The 19,445-nt window shown below is 43.7% G+C and overlaps 1 protein-coding gene across 1 annotated transcript in view; it reads left to right on the top strand.

The window, feature by feature from the left end:
* The window catches only part of ABCA2 (ATP binding cassette subfamily A member 2), a 569,797-nt gene that overhangs the window by 420,684 nt on the left and 129,668 nt on the right, over positions 1-19,445 (top strand). The window contains exons 27-29 of the mRNA XM_085611149.1: positions 372-653; positions 8,821-9,027; positions 11,098-11,200. Of these exons, the coding sequence (XP_085467275.1) occupies positions 372-653; positions 8,821-9,027; positions 11,098-11,200 (592 nt within the window). The remainder of the gene's footprint in view (positions 1-371; positions 654-8,820; positions 9,028-11,097; positions 11,201-19,445) is intronic.

Raw genomic sequence — 19,445 nt, 5'->3', positions numbered from 1 at the left:
AGTCTACTATCCTGCAAGGGGTGCTCTCCTGTGCAGAACATTTGGAAAAAACCAGCATGCACTTCCCTCTTAAACTCCTTCACTAATGAAAAATTATTTGGAAAAAAAAGATACTTGACCAGCTTTGTCCTCCAAACACTGAAAATGTTGTGCACCTGTCCCCAATTTCCCCAAAATTTGGAAGTTCACACCGGCCTAGTGTAGGAAATGAAATAACAATTGAGTGATCTAAAAATTGACCGAAATTAAGTCCAAATAAAGAAGTACAAAAGCTTTGAAATATAATCTTTCTACTGTTGGCTGTCGATGTGAATGAAAATGACACTTATCAAGCTGGACCAAAGAATAATACCCGGCTGTTTGTATTGCAGATATTAAAGAGTCCAAAAAGGATGCTTTCCATCTTGCTCCCCAGATGTGTCCCAAGCCTGATGCCAATGGCGCAACTCTTCATGAAGAGGCGGCAGTTGCTTTGGAGAAGTCGCAGACGGGTAACCGAATCTATGGTTCGCCGCTGGTGCAGGCCTCTCCGTGCTCCTCCTCCTCGCTGGGCTCCGTACGTGGCGATGAAGGTGGGGCTTATTCCGAGTTCTTTGGGGACTATTCGCCCCTGTTTGATAATCTGCAGGACCCTGATAACTTCAGTTTGCAAGGTTGGTAATGCAGCCATGCCCAGGCAGAGCCTTTAGTTTTTGCTATGATGTGATGCTTGGTTCTGTTTACCCTCTGTCTTTGCCAGTTTGCAAATTAGTGTGTTAGATTTTGGGCTGCACCGGTTTATTAGAATTTGCTGCAATATATTCTTCTACTTGCTTTGCTGTCTTCAGCTAAACCTGTTGTTTTGTGTTATGAGGAATAAGCTCATGGATGTTTTGTTTTATAATCTTATCTGTTGAAATTTTGGGTCGGTGTCTGGAAGATTGTTGGGAAGTCTGAAAATGAGCTATAAAGCAATGAAATAAACCTAAAACCTGTTCCTCTCAGAGGAGGGTATTGCAAGTCACACAGTAGTTCCAGTTGTTCTACATGAGCTTATAAAGTTCCTTTATAAGGTCATGTAACTCTGAGGTGACTTGCTATGTCCTTATAATGTACGGGAGCGGGTAGTTCATTCCTTATAATACTTGGTCAAACCATCACCGTTCCCACAAAACTGTTCAAATCATTGGTGTCTTGCTGTTTCAAGCTCATTTCATGCAAGAAAATAAAAGTAGAAAATGTACTTCGAAATTAAACATACCAAAAAAGCTGTTTTAAAAAAAGATATACTAGTCAGTTTATTATTCAGATTAGAAAATGCTGTGGCTCCGATTGGGTAGAAACATCTTTCCTCCAAAGACCTATACAGTGCAAAAACATGCTGCCATAAATATCTCCTTTCTGCTGATCATTTTTTTCTTTTTAGAAAAAGATATCTGAAGAAAGAAAAGCCAGTTCCCATTTTCCTTGCTTCAACTGTGGCTATAAATGTTATGTTAATGAACATTTTTGAGCGCACGAATACCTGGCGGTGTCTTGGTGCTAGCTCAACAAAAGTGGGCTAGTATTCGGAAACCAATTAAAAAAAGGCATTTTTAAGTGTCTTTCTGAATGCTAATAAGCAAGGCATGGCTTTGATATTGGGGTGCAGTTCATTCCAGGGTCTGGCAGCACAAAGCTTCTCCCTCCCCAGTTGTCCTTTTGATCCTGGGAATAAATAGTAAGATTGTTTGCCCCGGAGGAGCGCAGATATCTAGATGGCTCATATTTTTTAAAGCTATACCTAAAGTAGTCTGGCGCTCCTCCATGCAGTGCATTGTAAGAAATGCAAAAAGACTTGAATTTGGTGACCTGCCTTTCATCCTGGTTGCTGTTGCTGACAGCAGACATTGTGACTTCAGAATTCAGCTGTAATAACTTATTACAGTTGAGTAGTCATGTTATACAAGTTGCTTGTGATAAATAAATTAGGGGAGATGTGGTTTTTAAACGGGATTTCAGGCTCTCGTGTATTACAACAAAGATTAAAAGCCGTAAAAGTATTGTGTGCTCCCTTAGTAGATTTTTGGAACTGATCGTCGACAAAAAGGATCGTTGAGTAGGATTCAATGCTGTATCCAGGTGCTGCAGAGCAAAGTTCCACTCTAAAAAAGTCCTGTGCATTACAATTGTGCTCATCACTGAAGTCCTGTTGTGTAATATGTATATCTATACTAAGGTGTAGCCCCTGTCTGGTATGATGCCCCAGGCCAGAGCAGAATTACATGTCCCCTAGAATGCTTTAATTGTAGAGCAAACTGTATTGTGAAGTGTTTCCTGATCAAACCCAAGCGTGTGTGCTTGATGTGTAAGGGCCTCCTGTAACCATAGTCAACCGTAGTGCCGTCAGTTTGTAATCCAGTGGGTGGAGCTCCTACAAACCTCTGGTATAAGACAGGCGAGGAAAGGTTAAAGAACTGTAAGGTGGAAGAAACATGTGGAAGACACAGTGCTTACCTTATGCTTTACAAGAAATGTACAAATACACACACTACCCAGGTATCCAGATGGTATAGCCCAGGAGTCAGTCCTCTCCACCAAAGAACATAATCTGTTGTATTTTCTTTGAGCTTATGCCAGTTTTGTCCCAGCCAGTCCTGCATGGTTCTTTAGTGCTGGAAGACTGTTGCAATGACACCTCGTTCTCAATGAAGAATCCGAAGACACTAAGGAACTGATTTGTGGTTTGACGGTTGATGCTCCGTCCATCAGGGTTTCAGAGGACATATTTTCTGCTACCCTGACAGACTACCGTCAGACATATTTAGAGATGACTACCAGCCTAGCGGTCCTCAATGTACACTGAAAGGATCCGCTGTCACATCAGTTTGTTTCAGTGTGGAATCTTTAGTGGATGGTGCCCATCAGTCTTGACAGACATTGACCAAACGCCCAACTCAGCATTTTGTTTCTGAAAAACAAAACAAAAAACTAATGACTCCTGAAGCTTGGGTATTTTCTTCCACTGTAGAAGGGTTATTATTTTTTCTGTCCCTCACCGCCAGGTATTTCCTAAAAGGACATTATGCCATGCACCCTAAATAGACATGTCAGTGTAATATCCTTCATCTGATAGCCCAATGAATAGGCCAACAAGGGCCCCATCTATGGAAAACCTGAGGTTCACCTGCCCCTAAATGAGGCGGTGGAACAAGGGTTTGGCAGATTGGGTGCTCTGTTGGAATTACGATGGAATACCCTAACCGCCAAACTCTAAATCAGGCCCGCGGTGTCTTCAATGTACATGTAGTCAGGGCACAGGCATGAGTGAGAGGAGCAAAAGGCGCAAGGTACACATTGAAAAGGCCAGAGGAGCGACGCACATGAACAAGCCTACATTCAATAGGATGACATTTCAAAACAAATGGAGAAAGAGAAATCTGAGATGTTACAAACGAGAAGAACTAGGACAGCCATCAGGAAAGCCACCATCATTTCCAGTAAAAATGAAACAAGTGCCTCGACGATCTACAAAACAGACAAAAAGTCCACGAGTGTCAAGGCCAAGACATTTGCTGGCATTTTATAACCCATTTTATAATGAGTACAATTCTCGAGCCAGCTTGAAAATCATCAGAACGCCACTTGTTTCCGATCATTGGAAACCATCGAGGCATGTAAAATACAAGTTTTGGTTAAAGGGAGAACAGCTCAGAAGCTACTGTATGATGTTAGAACTGTGGAGTTACCAATTACAGGTTGTTAATATAGGGCCAGGCCAGAGTGTACGCTTCAAATAAAGGAAGATTGCAGAATGAAGCAATCCCTGATCTTTGCTCAAATTGAGCAAGGAGTTTTTAAAGCAAGAGCCCACTGAGAAGAAAGCCTACCAGCAATTTAAAGGTCTCTGTGAATATCACTGCATCCATTTCACTCGTGTTTGCTCTCTGCTTGCTTTTAAGAGCTCATGCTCTGCAAGATCATATCTCGGTCTTCACTTTTTTTATCATATTTCAGAACTTCAGTAATTTCTTGCGGGAACCAGAAACTCACCCAGCAGCACCTTGAAAGAATCATGGGATGTTTGAGATAGGACATGGTTCATCACTAAAGAGGAGAGAAGGGTTTGCAACCCAGAGTACAAGCCTAGTTCCTATACATAGGCTCCTGAAGCACTCTATGGAGAAAAGTGTGCTCCAAGGAAACAACCCTCACTAGTGTAAATGTACCATTCTAGCCTAGTCAGAATCATAGCAGTGTTAATGTTGGTATTTATAGGATGCATGAGGTGGCTATCTTCATTATAGGGCCTGTTCCACGCCGGTGCCCGTTGTCTTGGGCACTAGTGAGCTCAACCTCCTAGATGAGGGAGTGCTCTCGATTGAAGTGATGTAATGGTGTACACATTAACACGAAGCTCGCCCTATGACCGCAAGGAAAATGGGGAACAAAAAAACAAGAGAAACTATGAGATTACCTGGAGGTATGCCATAGACTTAGTTGCTTTTATTCTTACCGAGGGTGAAGTTAATAAAGATGGTGAGATTGATTCGCCATGTTTCTAAGGCCTGCATGTTTCAGCCCCTGAAGAGTTTACATGAGATTAATTGGTTTGAGCTGTGGTGCAAGGGACTTCGTGTCAGAAGTTATACAGTTGGTAGTCTGATTGGAAAAAAAGGGTAGCTCAAGCTAAAATATAGTAATGGGGCCACACCAGCATAGCTGACTGGGTCAGGGGTAATCTGCATAAAAGCCATGGCATCAGGGGGCTAAAACGTAGCCCCATGGAGGGCTACTGAGCAGGGTAACTTAAACCTGTGGCTTTAAGTTCGCGATATATGATAGACATTCAGAGATAGGATAGGGACAATCCTGCGTGAAGAAGGCTGTGTAGTTGCATGCTACCGCCTGTTCATTTTATGGTGTAATGTTCTGCTCGCTGCCCAGGAGTTGTAGACTAGGGTTGTGATTTCGATCTTGTTTCTTCCATAGAACAATATCTCGTACTTGTATGAAAAGAAGTCCAAATTTCAATGCATTATATTCTCCATGCAGGTCTTTAGAAATTAAGATTCTGCTGTCTATTCAAATCTACAGTAGTGCGAAATTGTGGTCTATTAAGTTCCTGAGAGTGAGCACCTGTCCTGTACTCTAGTGAAATAGCATGGAGCAAGACCCGGCTTCTGACTGAGGTCTTGCTATCTACAACACTAGAATGGAATCATTCGATTGGAATGAGCTGCTGCCGTATCCATCTCCTGAGTTCCTTTAGCATCAGAGCCTGCCCTCTAACTAAGCCTTTTGTAATAAGAACTTGTTGTTTCTCGATTTAATTGAATAAGATCCTACCCTCTGCTGAGGTGCTGTAGGTTAAGAACTCTCGAAGCCCGAAATAGGATTTTGCATTCTACATGGAGTCTTCGGGTAAGATACTGTTTGTTGTGAACTTGGCTCCTACTAGATTCCTGTGCTGGATGATCCTACTCTGTACTCACATATACAGAGTAAGATCAACTCTCCACTAGGGATTGATGGGAAAGGTCCTACTGTTTGCTGGAGCTAATCCAGTAAAATCCTGTTTTCCAGGCCTGTCTTTATTTGCTCCAAATGTGGGGACTTTCTACAGACAGATATCCACCTTATGACTCTCTTGCCACTATAAAAGACGTCCCTAAAGCACCTCTTATTGTACTATATAATTCTAGTCCCTTTCAATCCATGTGCATTTTTAAAGAACTAAACACTTGTTTGAAAATACAAGGAAGATAGTGGGCCGAACAGCCAACCCTAGGGTAATAGTCTTAATGTGTTTCTGAAAGGGTAAGAGGTTATACACCCCCTGCCACCAACATCTTCAGGAGACTATCCCATGCCACAGCAGCTCTGTAAAAAACAAACAAAATAAAACACCCTAGGCGCAAGGTCTGGGCTGTTAAAATGTTATCTTAAGTATGCAAGAGTACCTCCAGGAATTGGGATATATTCTTCTTCAGGTTTTTCCATAAAAAGAACTGCAAATAAGCACCATGTTATTTAAGAATGATACAGGATTTAACAAGCAACCACTGTAACTGTTTTAACTTAGGGCTTATGCATTTTTCATGGAGTCCCACTTCTGTACATGCTGCTTGCTTCGGTACCATTTTAAACCTGTGCAAAAGTTGAGTACGCCGAATGAGGTGTTAGTCTAGCTTCACTCTGATGAAACTCAGAAATGACAGAACCAAGACAATGTAGTAAGTAATTGAGAAGGCAGACACATTTCCTTTAGCTATCCAAGCAGGTGCCTGTGGTTCTGGGCCATCTTGCTACAAGTATCAATCCAAGCCGGGGTACCTCCTAAGAGAAGAAAAATAACTTGTAAGAGACTTCAGTCACATCTCCCTGTATCTTACACCTGTGCATTGCGCTTTCAAGCGATGCAAGAAATCTTCCGAAGTTTTACCGAAGGGGAGCCTTACAGATGGACTGATTTGTAACTGGGAGAATCAAAAAATAATGCCAAAGTTTCCAATTTAAATTTCAACTTGGAGGTCACTCAGAAATTCTCTTTTTTATCAGTTAGTAAAGAACACCTAAATATATTTTCATATTTAAGTTTGTCACTTGTCTACCATGGGTCTTGTATTGCCATCTAGTAGTGAGCCCATCCAGCTAATATGAAGCTAGCTCACAACATATTCCTAATGTGTGTGCTGCTTCAGTTTATGTTCTGATACTTAATATGGTTTGCTTTCATTTTTAGACACTGCGAGTCAGTCCATGTTAGTTTCAAAGGAGTAAACGCTATCTTTTTAAATTTGATTTTTAAGTAGCCATTGAAAACCTCACACTATTTCTGTCCTACCAAAGACTTTGAAGTTTTGGACGAACACGTATTACATTTGTATATTGTGATGTTTATGTCTCTTTTGTAACCAGAAGAAACATTTAAGTGGTAAGAACTCATACTCAGCCCTTTTTATTCTCTAGCTGCTCTTTTTCAATCCCTTCCCTTAATACCTCTTTTTTACTTCTACCTCGGTTTTCTTTTTGAATATGTTGATCCCTCCCTCGCCTCTTTCACATTGTTTTAGTCATCCTGCTTTCATCCATTGCTTCCATTTACTTCACCTTTTCTTTTTGCTTGTTGCTTCCTATTTCTTTTAACAATTTCCACCTCTTTATTTACTTTATTTTCTTAATTTTGTTGTTACTTTTAAGTACGTCTTTACCTAATGTCATGCCTTTCCTGTACTGTATTTATTTTTTCAATTCATATTACAAATCTTCATTTCTTAACATTGTTTTTTCCCGTCATTATTTCCACTTCCCAAATTTTGTCTTTTGTTTATTCTTATTGACTTTGCCTTTTGCAGTCTGTTTCTCATGCTCTTTTTAAAAATTGTATTTGGTCTCATTTAATGCCTTTCTCCTGCAGGTTACAAGAGCCATTTGTTTTTATTTTTCGCACTGTTTCCCTGTCATCATTTCTCCTTTTTCACTAGTTCTTTCTCACTGTGCAACTCATTCGCCTCCTTTATAAACGGTTTTCTGTTTCGCGTGCTTTCGCATTTCACATTTATTTTCTTTCTTTCTTTTACATTTTTTTCTTGTTAATTATCATTTTTGCCCCCATACACTTTTTTCTTTCTATATTTCTGCCTTCATTCTTTTTGTCGTGTTTGATCCTTATACTTTCTTGCTTCTTCGTTTTTTTTCCCGCTTTACTCTCTAGCTCTTTCATCTTTATCCGTTGTTTTTGTTTCTCTGGGACTTTCTTTCTCTATTAGTTTTCCTTTCTTATTCACTCTTCTTTCACACTCACTGGTGTTTTTCTCACTTGTTCTCGCCCCGTTTTAACCTGCATCCCTGTTACACTCTCTCTGTCTTGTCCTCCCACCGCAGTTCGACCTCATACACTGTTATCCTGTCATGGTATATTTCTTCTTCCCTCTCAATTTCTTCTTTTTATCATGGTTACACTTGTTCGCATATGTGGTAACCCTCTGGCTCTGTTTCTGTAAACATTCTAGCTTAATTTTTTGCTCCTTCTTGCTAGGCTCCCATCTCTGTTTGGTTTCCTCCTCCCTACTTGTGCAGGTTTACCCCAAAGATTGCCCCAACCCTCTCTCACCTGGCTTGCTTTCTGACACTATTCAGTGTCTTTGTCGGACCCGGTTTCCCTCCAGTCCCCCATTTCACCCTCTGTTTTATTTTCCCACATGTGCCCTAGTTCTCTTCTTTGGTTGGTTTCTCTCTCTACTTAATACAGTTTCTCTCTGCCCACACATTGTCACTAAGATTTCCCAAGTCCTCCTTTGTTTCTCACTCTTGCTTTGTTTTTAGATCCCTCTCTTTCTCCTTCCCATTATCTAGCCCAGTAATAGTTTGTGTCTCCTATGGTGAAGATCCTCTCCCGAGGTTAGTTTCAGCAATGCTGGCCTGTTTTCGCTGCCTTTTGCTTTTACGCCTGTCTTGGTTTCCTGCCTCCCAGCTTTGTGTCGTTTATCCTCTACTGTTGCCTCCCTGAAGCTCAGTGTCTCCATCATTTCCAGTCTTTGCTCCTGGTACCTCTTCTCCATCAATTTCTGTTTTCCCCTAAGGATCAATTTCGCCATCAATTTGTTTTTCCTTCTGGCTCAGTTTATCTGTACATTCTAGCTCCCTCAGTTTCTTCCCTCAACTTTATGCTGTTATTGAAGAGTCCTGCACTTTTTACTTGTTAACACAGTTGTATGAGCTATTATTCAAAGTGTATAAAGGAATGCAAGGACCCTTTTTACAGCCTTAGGTGGCAGCAACATCTAAGGTACCATTATTAGTGCTTCTATATGTCAATGTGTTTTTTATACATGTATATTCTTTTTTTTGTCTGTACAGACCAGGAAGCAGAAGAGGAAGTGAATAACGGGCAAGGAAGCTACAAATTGGAGGGCTCTTGGCTCAAGCTGCGACAGTTCCATGGATTGATCGTAAAGCGGTTCCATTGCGCTAAGCGCAACACCAAGGCTCTCTTTTCCCAGATCCTCCTGCCTGCCTTCTTCGTCTGTGTAGCGATGACAGTGGCGCTCTCAGTGCCTGAGATAGGTAGGTTTTTCTTCCCCTTTTTCATTTACCCTTCCTTGGAGATGGCTACCTCAGTGGTCTTACATGTTTTAAAAATATTCTGCTAAGCTGGAAGTGTGCGGGAATGCATGCCAGTTGGTAAAATATAAAATGTACACAGTGAACTGTACCTATTTAGCATGCCGCACTTTGAAGCCATCTTTAACGAATGCATACTCTTTTGGAGTGATGCATGGGAGGTGCAGTTGTACGCCCTTGGCGTTCCAGCTTATCAAAAACGATCGATCAGAGTTTGCAGATAGATATAGGTAATATTTTATTCAGTGGATTTGTGTAGCCAATTGAATTAGGGTTTAAGACCTTACAATTACGGTTACAAGCATTATTCATGCTTTTCTACATTTCTTTTTTTGGTTTCCGAAAATATACTTTTTTGGCCTTGTTGAGGTGATGAATAGTACAGAATTCTACAGGATGCAGATGTGGAAACAACGTAGATGTATGCAGGAATAATTCTTTATAATCAAAACCCCAGTTCAATAAATAGTTCAAAGTGAATTCATTTCTTATTTTAGCTCAGTGGAACTAGCTGGACATCTTTGGCCTGATACTGGATTCACCTCACCTGAGATTTTTTTGACAATAATATACCATTTAAAATGGCAATATTGTTTTAAGGTTAAAAGCCTGAAAATGTTTGCTTTAATTTTTTTTAAGTTCCCAAGTTGTTCCTTATCCGTGCAAGAGTGATTGTCATTACACAGTGCACCATACACCGTGAATCATCTCTGTACCCTATTAAGAGCACAAATGACTGGCAGGAACACTTTGGTGAGAGAATGACTCTGCAAATGGGACAGCTGAGAGCAAGTCATTTGTAGATTTGGGCACACTAGGGCAGATTCCCTGAAGTATGGCCGATATTTGAAAGCGGAAATTCCTGTGCAAACACCAACTAAACTGGCATGTACCGGAATTCGAAGCAGGCATGTCTCTTGTGTAGCAGAAAAAGTAACTGTGTGGCTTAAAAGTTGTAGTGTCCCTCTGTCGAAAGTGGGTCTTGCATACGCATTACCCTTCCGCAGGGAGAGAGGTGTGGTTGGCCAAGAGTTGCGTACCCACATTACCCTTTCCCAGATGGAAAAATATGCCGGATGTGATTCCCAAGGTCTGCTTCAGTACTTAAAGGACCTTCAAGTGAATTGGCGACTTGGAGATCTGATATTATTTCAAAGTCATTTTCTAATTGGATTGTGGCGGGACTACACAAAATAGTCCTAAAAGTTGGGGGAAATAGTCTTTACAACTTGATTTTTACATCACAATACCTTTACCACACATTTATTACCACGCAAGTTATTCCCACGTAAAGGCCTTTACCATGCAGTCCTTTATCATGCATTTAAGGTAAATATAGGGGCTTGCCCCGCCCCCGAGGATAAAAAAATTAAATATGAATATAGATATATATGTATATATATTTAAACTTACCTTACTAATGCTTACCTTAGTTAGACTAAAAGTGCGTGGCAGTGGCATGCGAGGTAAAAGCATATGCGTGCAAAAAAACGTTGGGTAAAAACAGCACTGTAAAGGCGTGCAATGCTTTTACTGCGTTGTTCCGTCATACAACCAACATTTTGGAGTTGCACAAAATAAGCATTAGAGAACATTTGTGGTTGAGAATCACCTTCTGATCAAGTGCACATGCACTGTACATTTCTGCTCATTTCACTGCTGCAGATACACAAGTCACACTTACTACTGGAGCCACAAAGATGCTGCTGGGAGCTTACATAGATGTTGCTTCCAGGTGACGCTAGTAATAAATTCAAGACCGATACTCATGTTTTCAAAGTTCCATTGAGTTAAAACTAAGATATGAACACCTATAGGTATCACAAGGGCAAGCTACAACTTCCTCAAATATACTTGGACAATGTTAGAGGTTCTTGCTAGTCACATATTTTGGCTGCTTCTTTGACTAGCCAAATGTTCCCCTTTGTGATCACTGTATGAGAGCAACTTTGTTAAGGTTTTTTAGGGGGGTTCTAACTACTTGACCCTAATCCGAACCTCTTGTCTTCCCAGGAGACCTTCCTCCATTGATTCTGACGCCATCTCAGTATCACAACTACACACAGCCCAAGGGAAATTTCATACCCTACGCTAATGAGGAGCGTTCTGATTACAGGTACGTGTCACGCCTGCATTCCTGGCAGGGAGAGAGGGAACTTATGTAAGTGTCATGGTTACAAGGGGCTGAAATAAGAGGCAGATGGCATCCTGGAAGGACACACTAAGCCCAGCAGATAATATGGGCGGAGTTAGAGACAAAATAAGAGAACCTGGAAATGTATACCATTGGAAAATCCCCCTAAGTAACTAAAAATTGTTTTGTGATGGTATGCAAAAAGAATCCGTAGCTTACTGTTATCAAAAAGTGATTGAAATTCCTAGAAAACTTTGCTTGAATGAATTTTACTGTTGCAATTAAAAAACTATTATATATTGAAATACCTTAGTTATAATTAATGGAGCAGATATTAGACAGCCACCCATGTAATGCACAAGTAACATCTTTACAAAGGGGATTCCACGTAAAATCACACATTACATAGTGGTGATGTCACTGTTGACATGAAATCAAGCAACTTGAGAAGATCTGCCACTTTAGGTTGCCTGAATGGTGCTGCATCCCGGATCACTTGAAAATACATCATCACATTACCCCACCCCTGAGGGAGCTGGCTCACTTTTTAATCCTGTATTCCATTCACGTGCTTATGCATAATCTATGCAAGATAAAACACCATAAACAAATTACCTATCACTCTGGCGTTTCCAGCTCATTCCATGTGCAGCACAAGCCAAATAATTCTTGACATCCCCAAACCAGGCAAGGAGAAGATGTGAAGACAGCATTTGTTATCCTTCTACCCTTTTCTGTGAAATGATCCCACTATGAAACAAAGATTGGCCCTCTTTCTCTCTTCTAGTGTTCCGGAGAGAGGCAAATGTCCACCTCTTCTGTAGTTTTTTACTTCCATAGACCCTCAATGCTTACATCCTACCAACATACGTCTACTCTAGTCCTCCAATCAACCTTCTCCTACATTGAGCAATAGCCTCCAAGGTCCATGCTGCCTGTGTAATTGTGGAATCTAGAGACTATTGTTAATGCAAATCGCTTTATAAGTTTTGAATAATCTATGTAAAAATGCATGTACATGCCCATTACAGGTATGGCTGTGCGCTTCAAAATGTTCAGTACCTCCCGCCCGAAGTTGTGTAACCTGTACAAATCACATTGTAAGCTTGATATATGTGCTTGTTCCACATAATCTATTATGTTATAGATGTCACAAATGGTTACACTTTTTCAAGTATGCTTGTTGACAGGTGAAATATTTATATATTCTCTGCAAGGACATTTTGATATTGACACTGTATACTGCAGCCATATATATTGTCCGTCTCTTGTCCCCACCATGGACAGACTAGTCACACATGTATTAAGTGTTGTTTCCCATTGGCAGGTATATAATTAGTTGGAGTTGTTCTCTAGCTGTGTCCTCTTCCTCTGTTGCCCATCAGGGAGATGGCTCTCTTTGTGCCAGTTCCCGTCTTTGTCTTTTCACCTTCTGAGTCCCACTCATATTGATCTGGCTCTTTCCACCTTCTCAGTCCCACTCATATTGATCTGGCTCTTTCCACCTTCTCAGTTCCACTCAGATTAATCTGGCTCTTTCCACCTTCTCTGTCCCACTCAGATTGATCTGGCCTTCGTTGCTGCTATTACTCAGCTTCTGACTCCACTCCTCCACTCCTAAAAAGCCAACTAAAGAACTCTTTAAGACAGTAAAAAAAACCTGCTAACATTCCTGATAATACTAACTTTAATCGATCTTTCTGTAACACTGGTTTCGTTTTTTCATGCCAAGTTTGGAGAGGTTTACAAAAATTTCGCAGCTAACTCCTGTTCAATATTATGGTCTGATGGTGAGGTCTCCGCACCCTCCAAGCTAGAAACATTAGCTTCCTTCTCACCACTTACTGCAGATCAGGTGCTCAGTTTGATCAATTCTTTTAAGTTGGGCTCCCCTTTGGACCCATGTCCTCTGAAAATAATACAATTGGTTCCTACAACTATATCAGTGCATCTGGGCGATATCTTAAATTGAATGTTTATCTCTGGCTACTTTCCTACAGCTTGAAAAAAAGCATCTATCCTGCCTCTAGTAAAATAAGGCAAACCTTTCCCCTTTGGTCCATAGCGCCTATCGGTCCATATCTTACCTGCCATTCCTGGCCAACATAATTGAAAAGGTCATGAATCAGACACTGGCTTCTTTCATAAACACAAATCACTTGCTTGACACAACTAAATTCGGCTTTAGGAGCAAACACAGCACGGAGTCCACCCGGATTGTAGCACATGAAAACATAATGTTCGAGGCATATGAGCTGCAGATTACACACTTTTGCATAGATCGCCATCTGGTGTTGGGCCCGGATGTTTGCAGTTTGTTTTTCCTCTTGGAAAGTCTTTGGAAGTCACAAGGTTGGTGACTCCTCCCTTGGTTCGTATTGCGCATGGGCTTCGGCTCATCCTCAGATTGTTTTTTTCCGCCATCGGGCTCGGATGTAATACTTCGCGCTCCGGCTCCGGACATTCCAGTTCGACGATCGAAGTGAAATCCTCGCTCTCCGCGGTATTGTTTAGATACTAATCTCCTCAATCACCTTCTTCTTCGACGCACTTTCGATTCCAGTCATCGACGGCGGCCTTCGGGCCTCTCCAGGCTCCGGTCGCGGCTGATGGAAAGGACTCCATTCAAGAAGTGCCCTCTGTGGGTCGAAATTCCCCCACACCGATCTTCAGGAGGTGTGCAACCTCTGCCTCTCCCCTGAACACGAGGCTCGAGACTGTCCCGCCTGCAAGTCTTTTAGATCTAAAAAGACTATTCGAGATCGAAGGGCCAGAAGAAAAATGGCGCACTCCTCGACCTCCGTTCCAGTCGACCTCTTCGGGGACGACGTCGAACCTCCGGGACACCAGCACACCGAAGAGGACCTCGTCAGTGCTTCCAAAGCCAACAACTCGGATGTGGAGGACATCACCCCGGCGCAGAGGGTCGTGAGTAAAATACCCCCTCCCACACCTGCGCCGACACCCAAAAAGGCTTCGGTCACGCCTTCGCCCCTAGGCAAGACCAAAGACACTGCTTCGAACACCCCACCTTCGGTCCCGGTGACGAAGCCAAGTAAGCCTTCCGGCGGCTCGGGCTCGAGCCAGCCTGCCAGCGGTGCCAAAAAACACCCTTCGCAGCGAAGAAAAGATCGGCCTCTACCTCGACACCGAGCTCCACACCAAAGCCCTCGGTGTCGAAACCCAGCCTCTCGGTGCCGACCAAACATCATAAGGCCCCCGGCACCGACACTCCCGCACCGAGGCCTGTATCGGCACCGAACAAAAAATCGGAGGTTCCCAAAAAGCACGGCACAGACAAGCCTAAGAAGCCGTCGGCCCCGAAAACGTCGGCGTCGACCGAACAACCAGTGTCCCAAGAACTTTTTACACCGGATCCTTTACAAAAGACACTTACCAAGGATCCAAAAACTGGACATTTGGCACTGTCTTCTAAAAAGAGACATTTGGACAGACCAGCTCCACCTCCACCTCCGAAGAGGAAGGACTGTGCTACCTCCCCTTTCAGAGTGCCTTCCCCGCCTCCTCCACCCTCTCCACCCTCTCCACCTTCTCCACCCCTGCCTCATCGCTCTCCGACCCAGTCTCCAGACCATGATGATCAGGGGGACCCATACTACGACCCCGCAGATGTGCCACAAGACCCCACCCCTACAGGATCCCCAGACCCCTGGGATGATTATAATAATCCAGACATTCCAGATGTCCCACAAGATGATCTATATCCATCCAGGCCATCACCACCAGAAGACTCACTAGGTTTTCACCACCTACTTCAGAGGGCGGCACATTATCACGGGGTAGAGCTACACACTGACCCAGTAGAGGAAGATTTCCTCCTAGACACCTTTGATACAGCACATAGGTCTACTGCTATACTACCTATGCTCAAAGGGGTAATAAAACATGCGCCAGAGGTCTTTAAAGACCCAGTCAGGGCTAGGGTCCTAAACCCACGTATAGAAAAAAAGTATAAGGCTGCCCCTACAGATCCTGCCTACATCAAAGGGCCTGCGCCACTGGATTCCCTAGTGGTATCCACCGCAAGAAAGAGATCAAATTCCCAGGCGTCAGGCGAAGCACCACCACCTGACAAGGAATCAAAGCTCCTGGAAGCATCAGGAAAACGCACTGCGTCACAGGCAGCTAACATATGGCGTATCGCCAACACTCAAGCGCTATTGGCCAGATACAACAGGGCGCATTATGATGAGCTAGAAACCATCATGCACCATCTCCCAGAAAAATATAAAAATACGGCCAATGAACTAATCCAAGAGGGTAAGACCATAACCAATACCTCTATACGCTGTGCCTTAGACGCAGCAGACACAGCTTCCAGGGCCATTAACACCAGTGTCCTACTCCGTCGACACGCTTGGCTGAGAGTGTCCGGCTTTAAACCCGAGGTACAAGCCTCTATATTAAACCACCCGTTCGATCAGGAACATTTATTCGGGCCAAAGATAGATGAGGCCCTCGAAGATGAAAAAAGATACAGATACGGCGAAATCTATGGGAGCCCTACATTCACACCCTCCTAGACGCTCCTTTCGCCGCTCTTCCTTTCGTGGCACGGGCAGAGGCTACTCCTCAGCGCGTCCACGTCCTACAAATCCCCTCCTCAGTCCACCTTCACAAAAGGTTATCAAAGAGGCGGATATAGAGGAAATAACAATTAAATCAGAGGCAAAACAAATACTGCCTGCTCTGCCACACCGCCTACCCAATGACTTTCCCCTGCTCCCCCCAGACCATCCCACTCCGGTCAGGGGCAGACTACAAAATTTCCTTCACGTCTGGGAGTCCATCACATCAGACAAGTGGGTGATCCAAATTATTCGTTCAGGGTACTGCCTAGAACTCACATCTTCCCCCCCCCCCCCCCCCAACATTCCACCCAGGCAACGCCCAATGTCACAAGAACATTCCACGTTACTAAAGCAGGAGGTGATTTCCCTCCGACAAAAACACGCAATAGAACAGGTCCCCCACAATCAGCAAAATATAGGGGTCTACTCCCTATATTTTCTAATACCGAAAAGAGACGAGACTCTACGACCTATCTTAGATCTCCGACCTCTAAACACGTACATACATTCGGACCATTTTCACATGGTAACACTTCAGCAGGTACTTCCGCTCCTCTCCCAGGACGACTTTCTCACCACACTGGACTTGAAAGACGCGTACTTTCACATTCCGGTACACCATGCCCACAGAAAGTACCTCAGATTCGTAGTGGACGGGCAACACTACCAGTTCAAGGTGCTCCCATTCGGGGTCACAACGGCACCACGGGTATTTACCAAGTGCCTAGCGGTAGTGGCGGCACACCTCAGAAGACAGCACATTCACGTCTTCCCGTATCTGGACGACTGGCTGATAAAAGCTGCGTCCTACAACCAATGTGTACACCACACTGCCACTACAATCCAGCTACTTCACCAACTAAGCTTCACGGTGAACCACCAAAAGTCCCAGCTAACGCCATCCCACATAAAGCAATACCTCGGTGCCACCATAGACACCTCAAAAGCCATTGCCTACCCCAATCCGGCAAGGATCGCAAGCATTCAAGCTTTGCGTCAAAGATTCATACTTCAACACTCCCTCCCAGCAAGAGTGTTTATGCAACTGATAGGAATGATGGCCTCTTGCATTTTCATAGTGCCTCATGCAAGACTCCAGATGCGTCCACTCCAAGAGTGCTTAGCACGCCAATGGAACCAGGCCCAGGGGCAACTGACAGATCTGGTGTTGGTAGACGGTCGCACCCATCGCTCTCTGCAGTGGTGGAACACCACAAATCTTTCCAGAGGTCGACCGTTCCTGGACCCGGTTCCACAAATAATCCTGACAACAGACGCATCGCTCTCCGGCTGGGGAGCTCATCTACTACACCTCACAGTGCAAGGCACATGGACGCCGCAACAAAAGTTACTCCACATCAATCATCTGGAGCTACTGGCAATCTTTCTAGCCCTAAAATCCTTTCACACACAGATTTTCGGCAAGGCAGTCCTTATCCGCACGGACAACATGACCGCCATGTACTACATCCAAAAACAAGGCGGCACACACTCTCCACAGCTCTCTCAACTGGCACAGAGCATATGGAGATGGGCAATTCCACACAAAATCTTTCTTCTAGCCCAACATGTCCCAGGAGTCCAGAACACCATGGCAGATCTGCTCAGCAGACAGACGCAGCAGATCCACGAGTGGGAACTTCACCCGCAAGTTCTTCACCCGTTCTTTCAAATGTGGGGGCATCCACAAATAGACCTATTCGCCACCCACGAAAACAAAAAATGCCCAAGCTTCGCCGCCAGATACCCACACCCATTGTCCAAAGGCAATGAGATATGGATGAACTGGTCAGGCAAATTTGCATACGCCTTTCCACCTCTCCCACTAATTCCATTAGTGGTGCGAAAGCTACAACAGCACTCCCTCACACTCATTCTAGTAGCTCCAACATGGGCCAGACAACCATGGTACACCACGTTGCTGGAACTCTCAGTAGTGCCACACCAAAAATTACACCTCACCATGCCTCCTAACCCAGAACCATGGAGAGATCAGACACCCGGACCCAGCTCAGCTCAACCTTGCGATCTGGCTCCTGAAATCCTAGAGTTCGGATACCTTAACCTTCCCCCTGACTGTATGAATGTTATCAGAGAAGCTAGGCGTCCTACCACTAGAGCCTGCTACGCTGCCAAGTGGAAAAGATTTGTTGTTTATTGCCATAACACAATCAACCCTCTAGACTCATCCATACAGCATATCATATGCTACTTACTACACCTACAAAGATGTAACCTAGCATATACATCTATTCGGCTACACCTCGCAGCAATTGCTGCTTACTTACAAAACAGACAGCACCTATCACTTTTCAGAGTGCCTGCCATTAAAGCCTTTATGGAAGGCCTAAAACGAATAATTCCCCCCAGAGTGCCACTCTCACCTGTGTGGAACTTAAATATAGTGCTCACAAGGCTAATGGGACCACCTTATGAACCCTTGCATAAATGCGAACTGCAATTCCTCACATGGAAAACAGCTTTCCTTGTAGCCATCACCTCCCTTAGAAGGGTCCGTGAAATACAAGCACTTACTATACAAGAACCTTTTCTCCAAATGCACCCAAACAAGGTTCTCCTACGTACCAACCCAAAATTCCTACCCAAAGTCATTTCACCCTTTCATCTAAACCAATCGGTAGAATTACCGTTTTTTCTCTCGCAACCTCAAACTGTTGCAGAAAGGGCTCTACACACACTGGATGTTAAAAGGGCCTTGCTTTACTATATCCAGAGAACACAACCTTTCAGGAAGACAAAGCAACTGTTTGTCTCTTTCTCTCCACCTCATAAAGGCAACCCCATCTCTAAATCAGGGATAGCTAGGTGGATTGTAAAATGCATACAGATCTGCTACCACAAAAAGCAAAACGCACGCTATCTGTTCCCCCTAAAGCCCACTCTACAAGAAAGATAGGGGCTTCTATGGCTTTTCTAGGGAACATCCCATTAGATGATATCTGCAAGGCAGCTACATGATCAACACCGCACACTTTCACTAAACATTACTGTGTAGATGTGCAAAACAAGCAACAAGCTAGTGTGGGCCAGGCTGTACTAAAAACACTATTTCAAACCACTGCAACAGATACCGGTGGTCGCCGCTAAGGTTGGGAACTGCTATATAGTCTATGCAAAAGTGTGTAATCTGCAGCTCATATGCCTCGAACGGAATATGCTGCTTACCAGTATGCATCTGTTCTTGGCATGTAGAGCTGCAGATCTACACACGCCCACCCGGCTACCTGTATCTGTTCTAGTCTATCTTATTTAGATACAACACACATGGGTTTCTTCACTGTTATTACTACGCTCCATCTTTCCCTGTTGGCGAAAAACAATCTGAGGATGGAGCCGAAGCCCATGCGCAATACGAACCAAGGGAGGAGTCACCAACCTCGTGACTTCCAAAGACTTTCCAAGAGGAAAAACAAACTGCAAACATCCGGGCCCAACACCAGATGGCGATCTATGCAAAAGTGTGTAGATCTGCAGCTCTACATGCCAAGAACAGATGCATACTGGTAAGTAGCATATTCCATCTACCCTGGACAAAGGAGGAAACAGTCTTGATTTTTTTGGCTCTTAGCACCTTTCAACACGGTCAATCATGACTTTTAGATTGATCGTCTCCA

This window comes from Triturus cristatus, chromosome 1_2 (assembly GCF_964204655.1).
Source record: "Triturus cristatus chromosome 1_2, aTriCri1.1, whole genome shotgun sequence".
Lineage (NCBI taxonomy): Eukaryota > Metazoa > Chordata > Amphibia > Caudata > Salamandridae > Triturus > Triturus cristatus.
The sequence above is the reverse complement of the archived record's forward strand: the minus strand, read 5'-3'. Positions and strand labels throughout refer to the sequence as shown.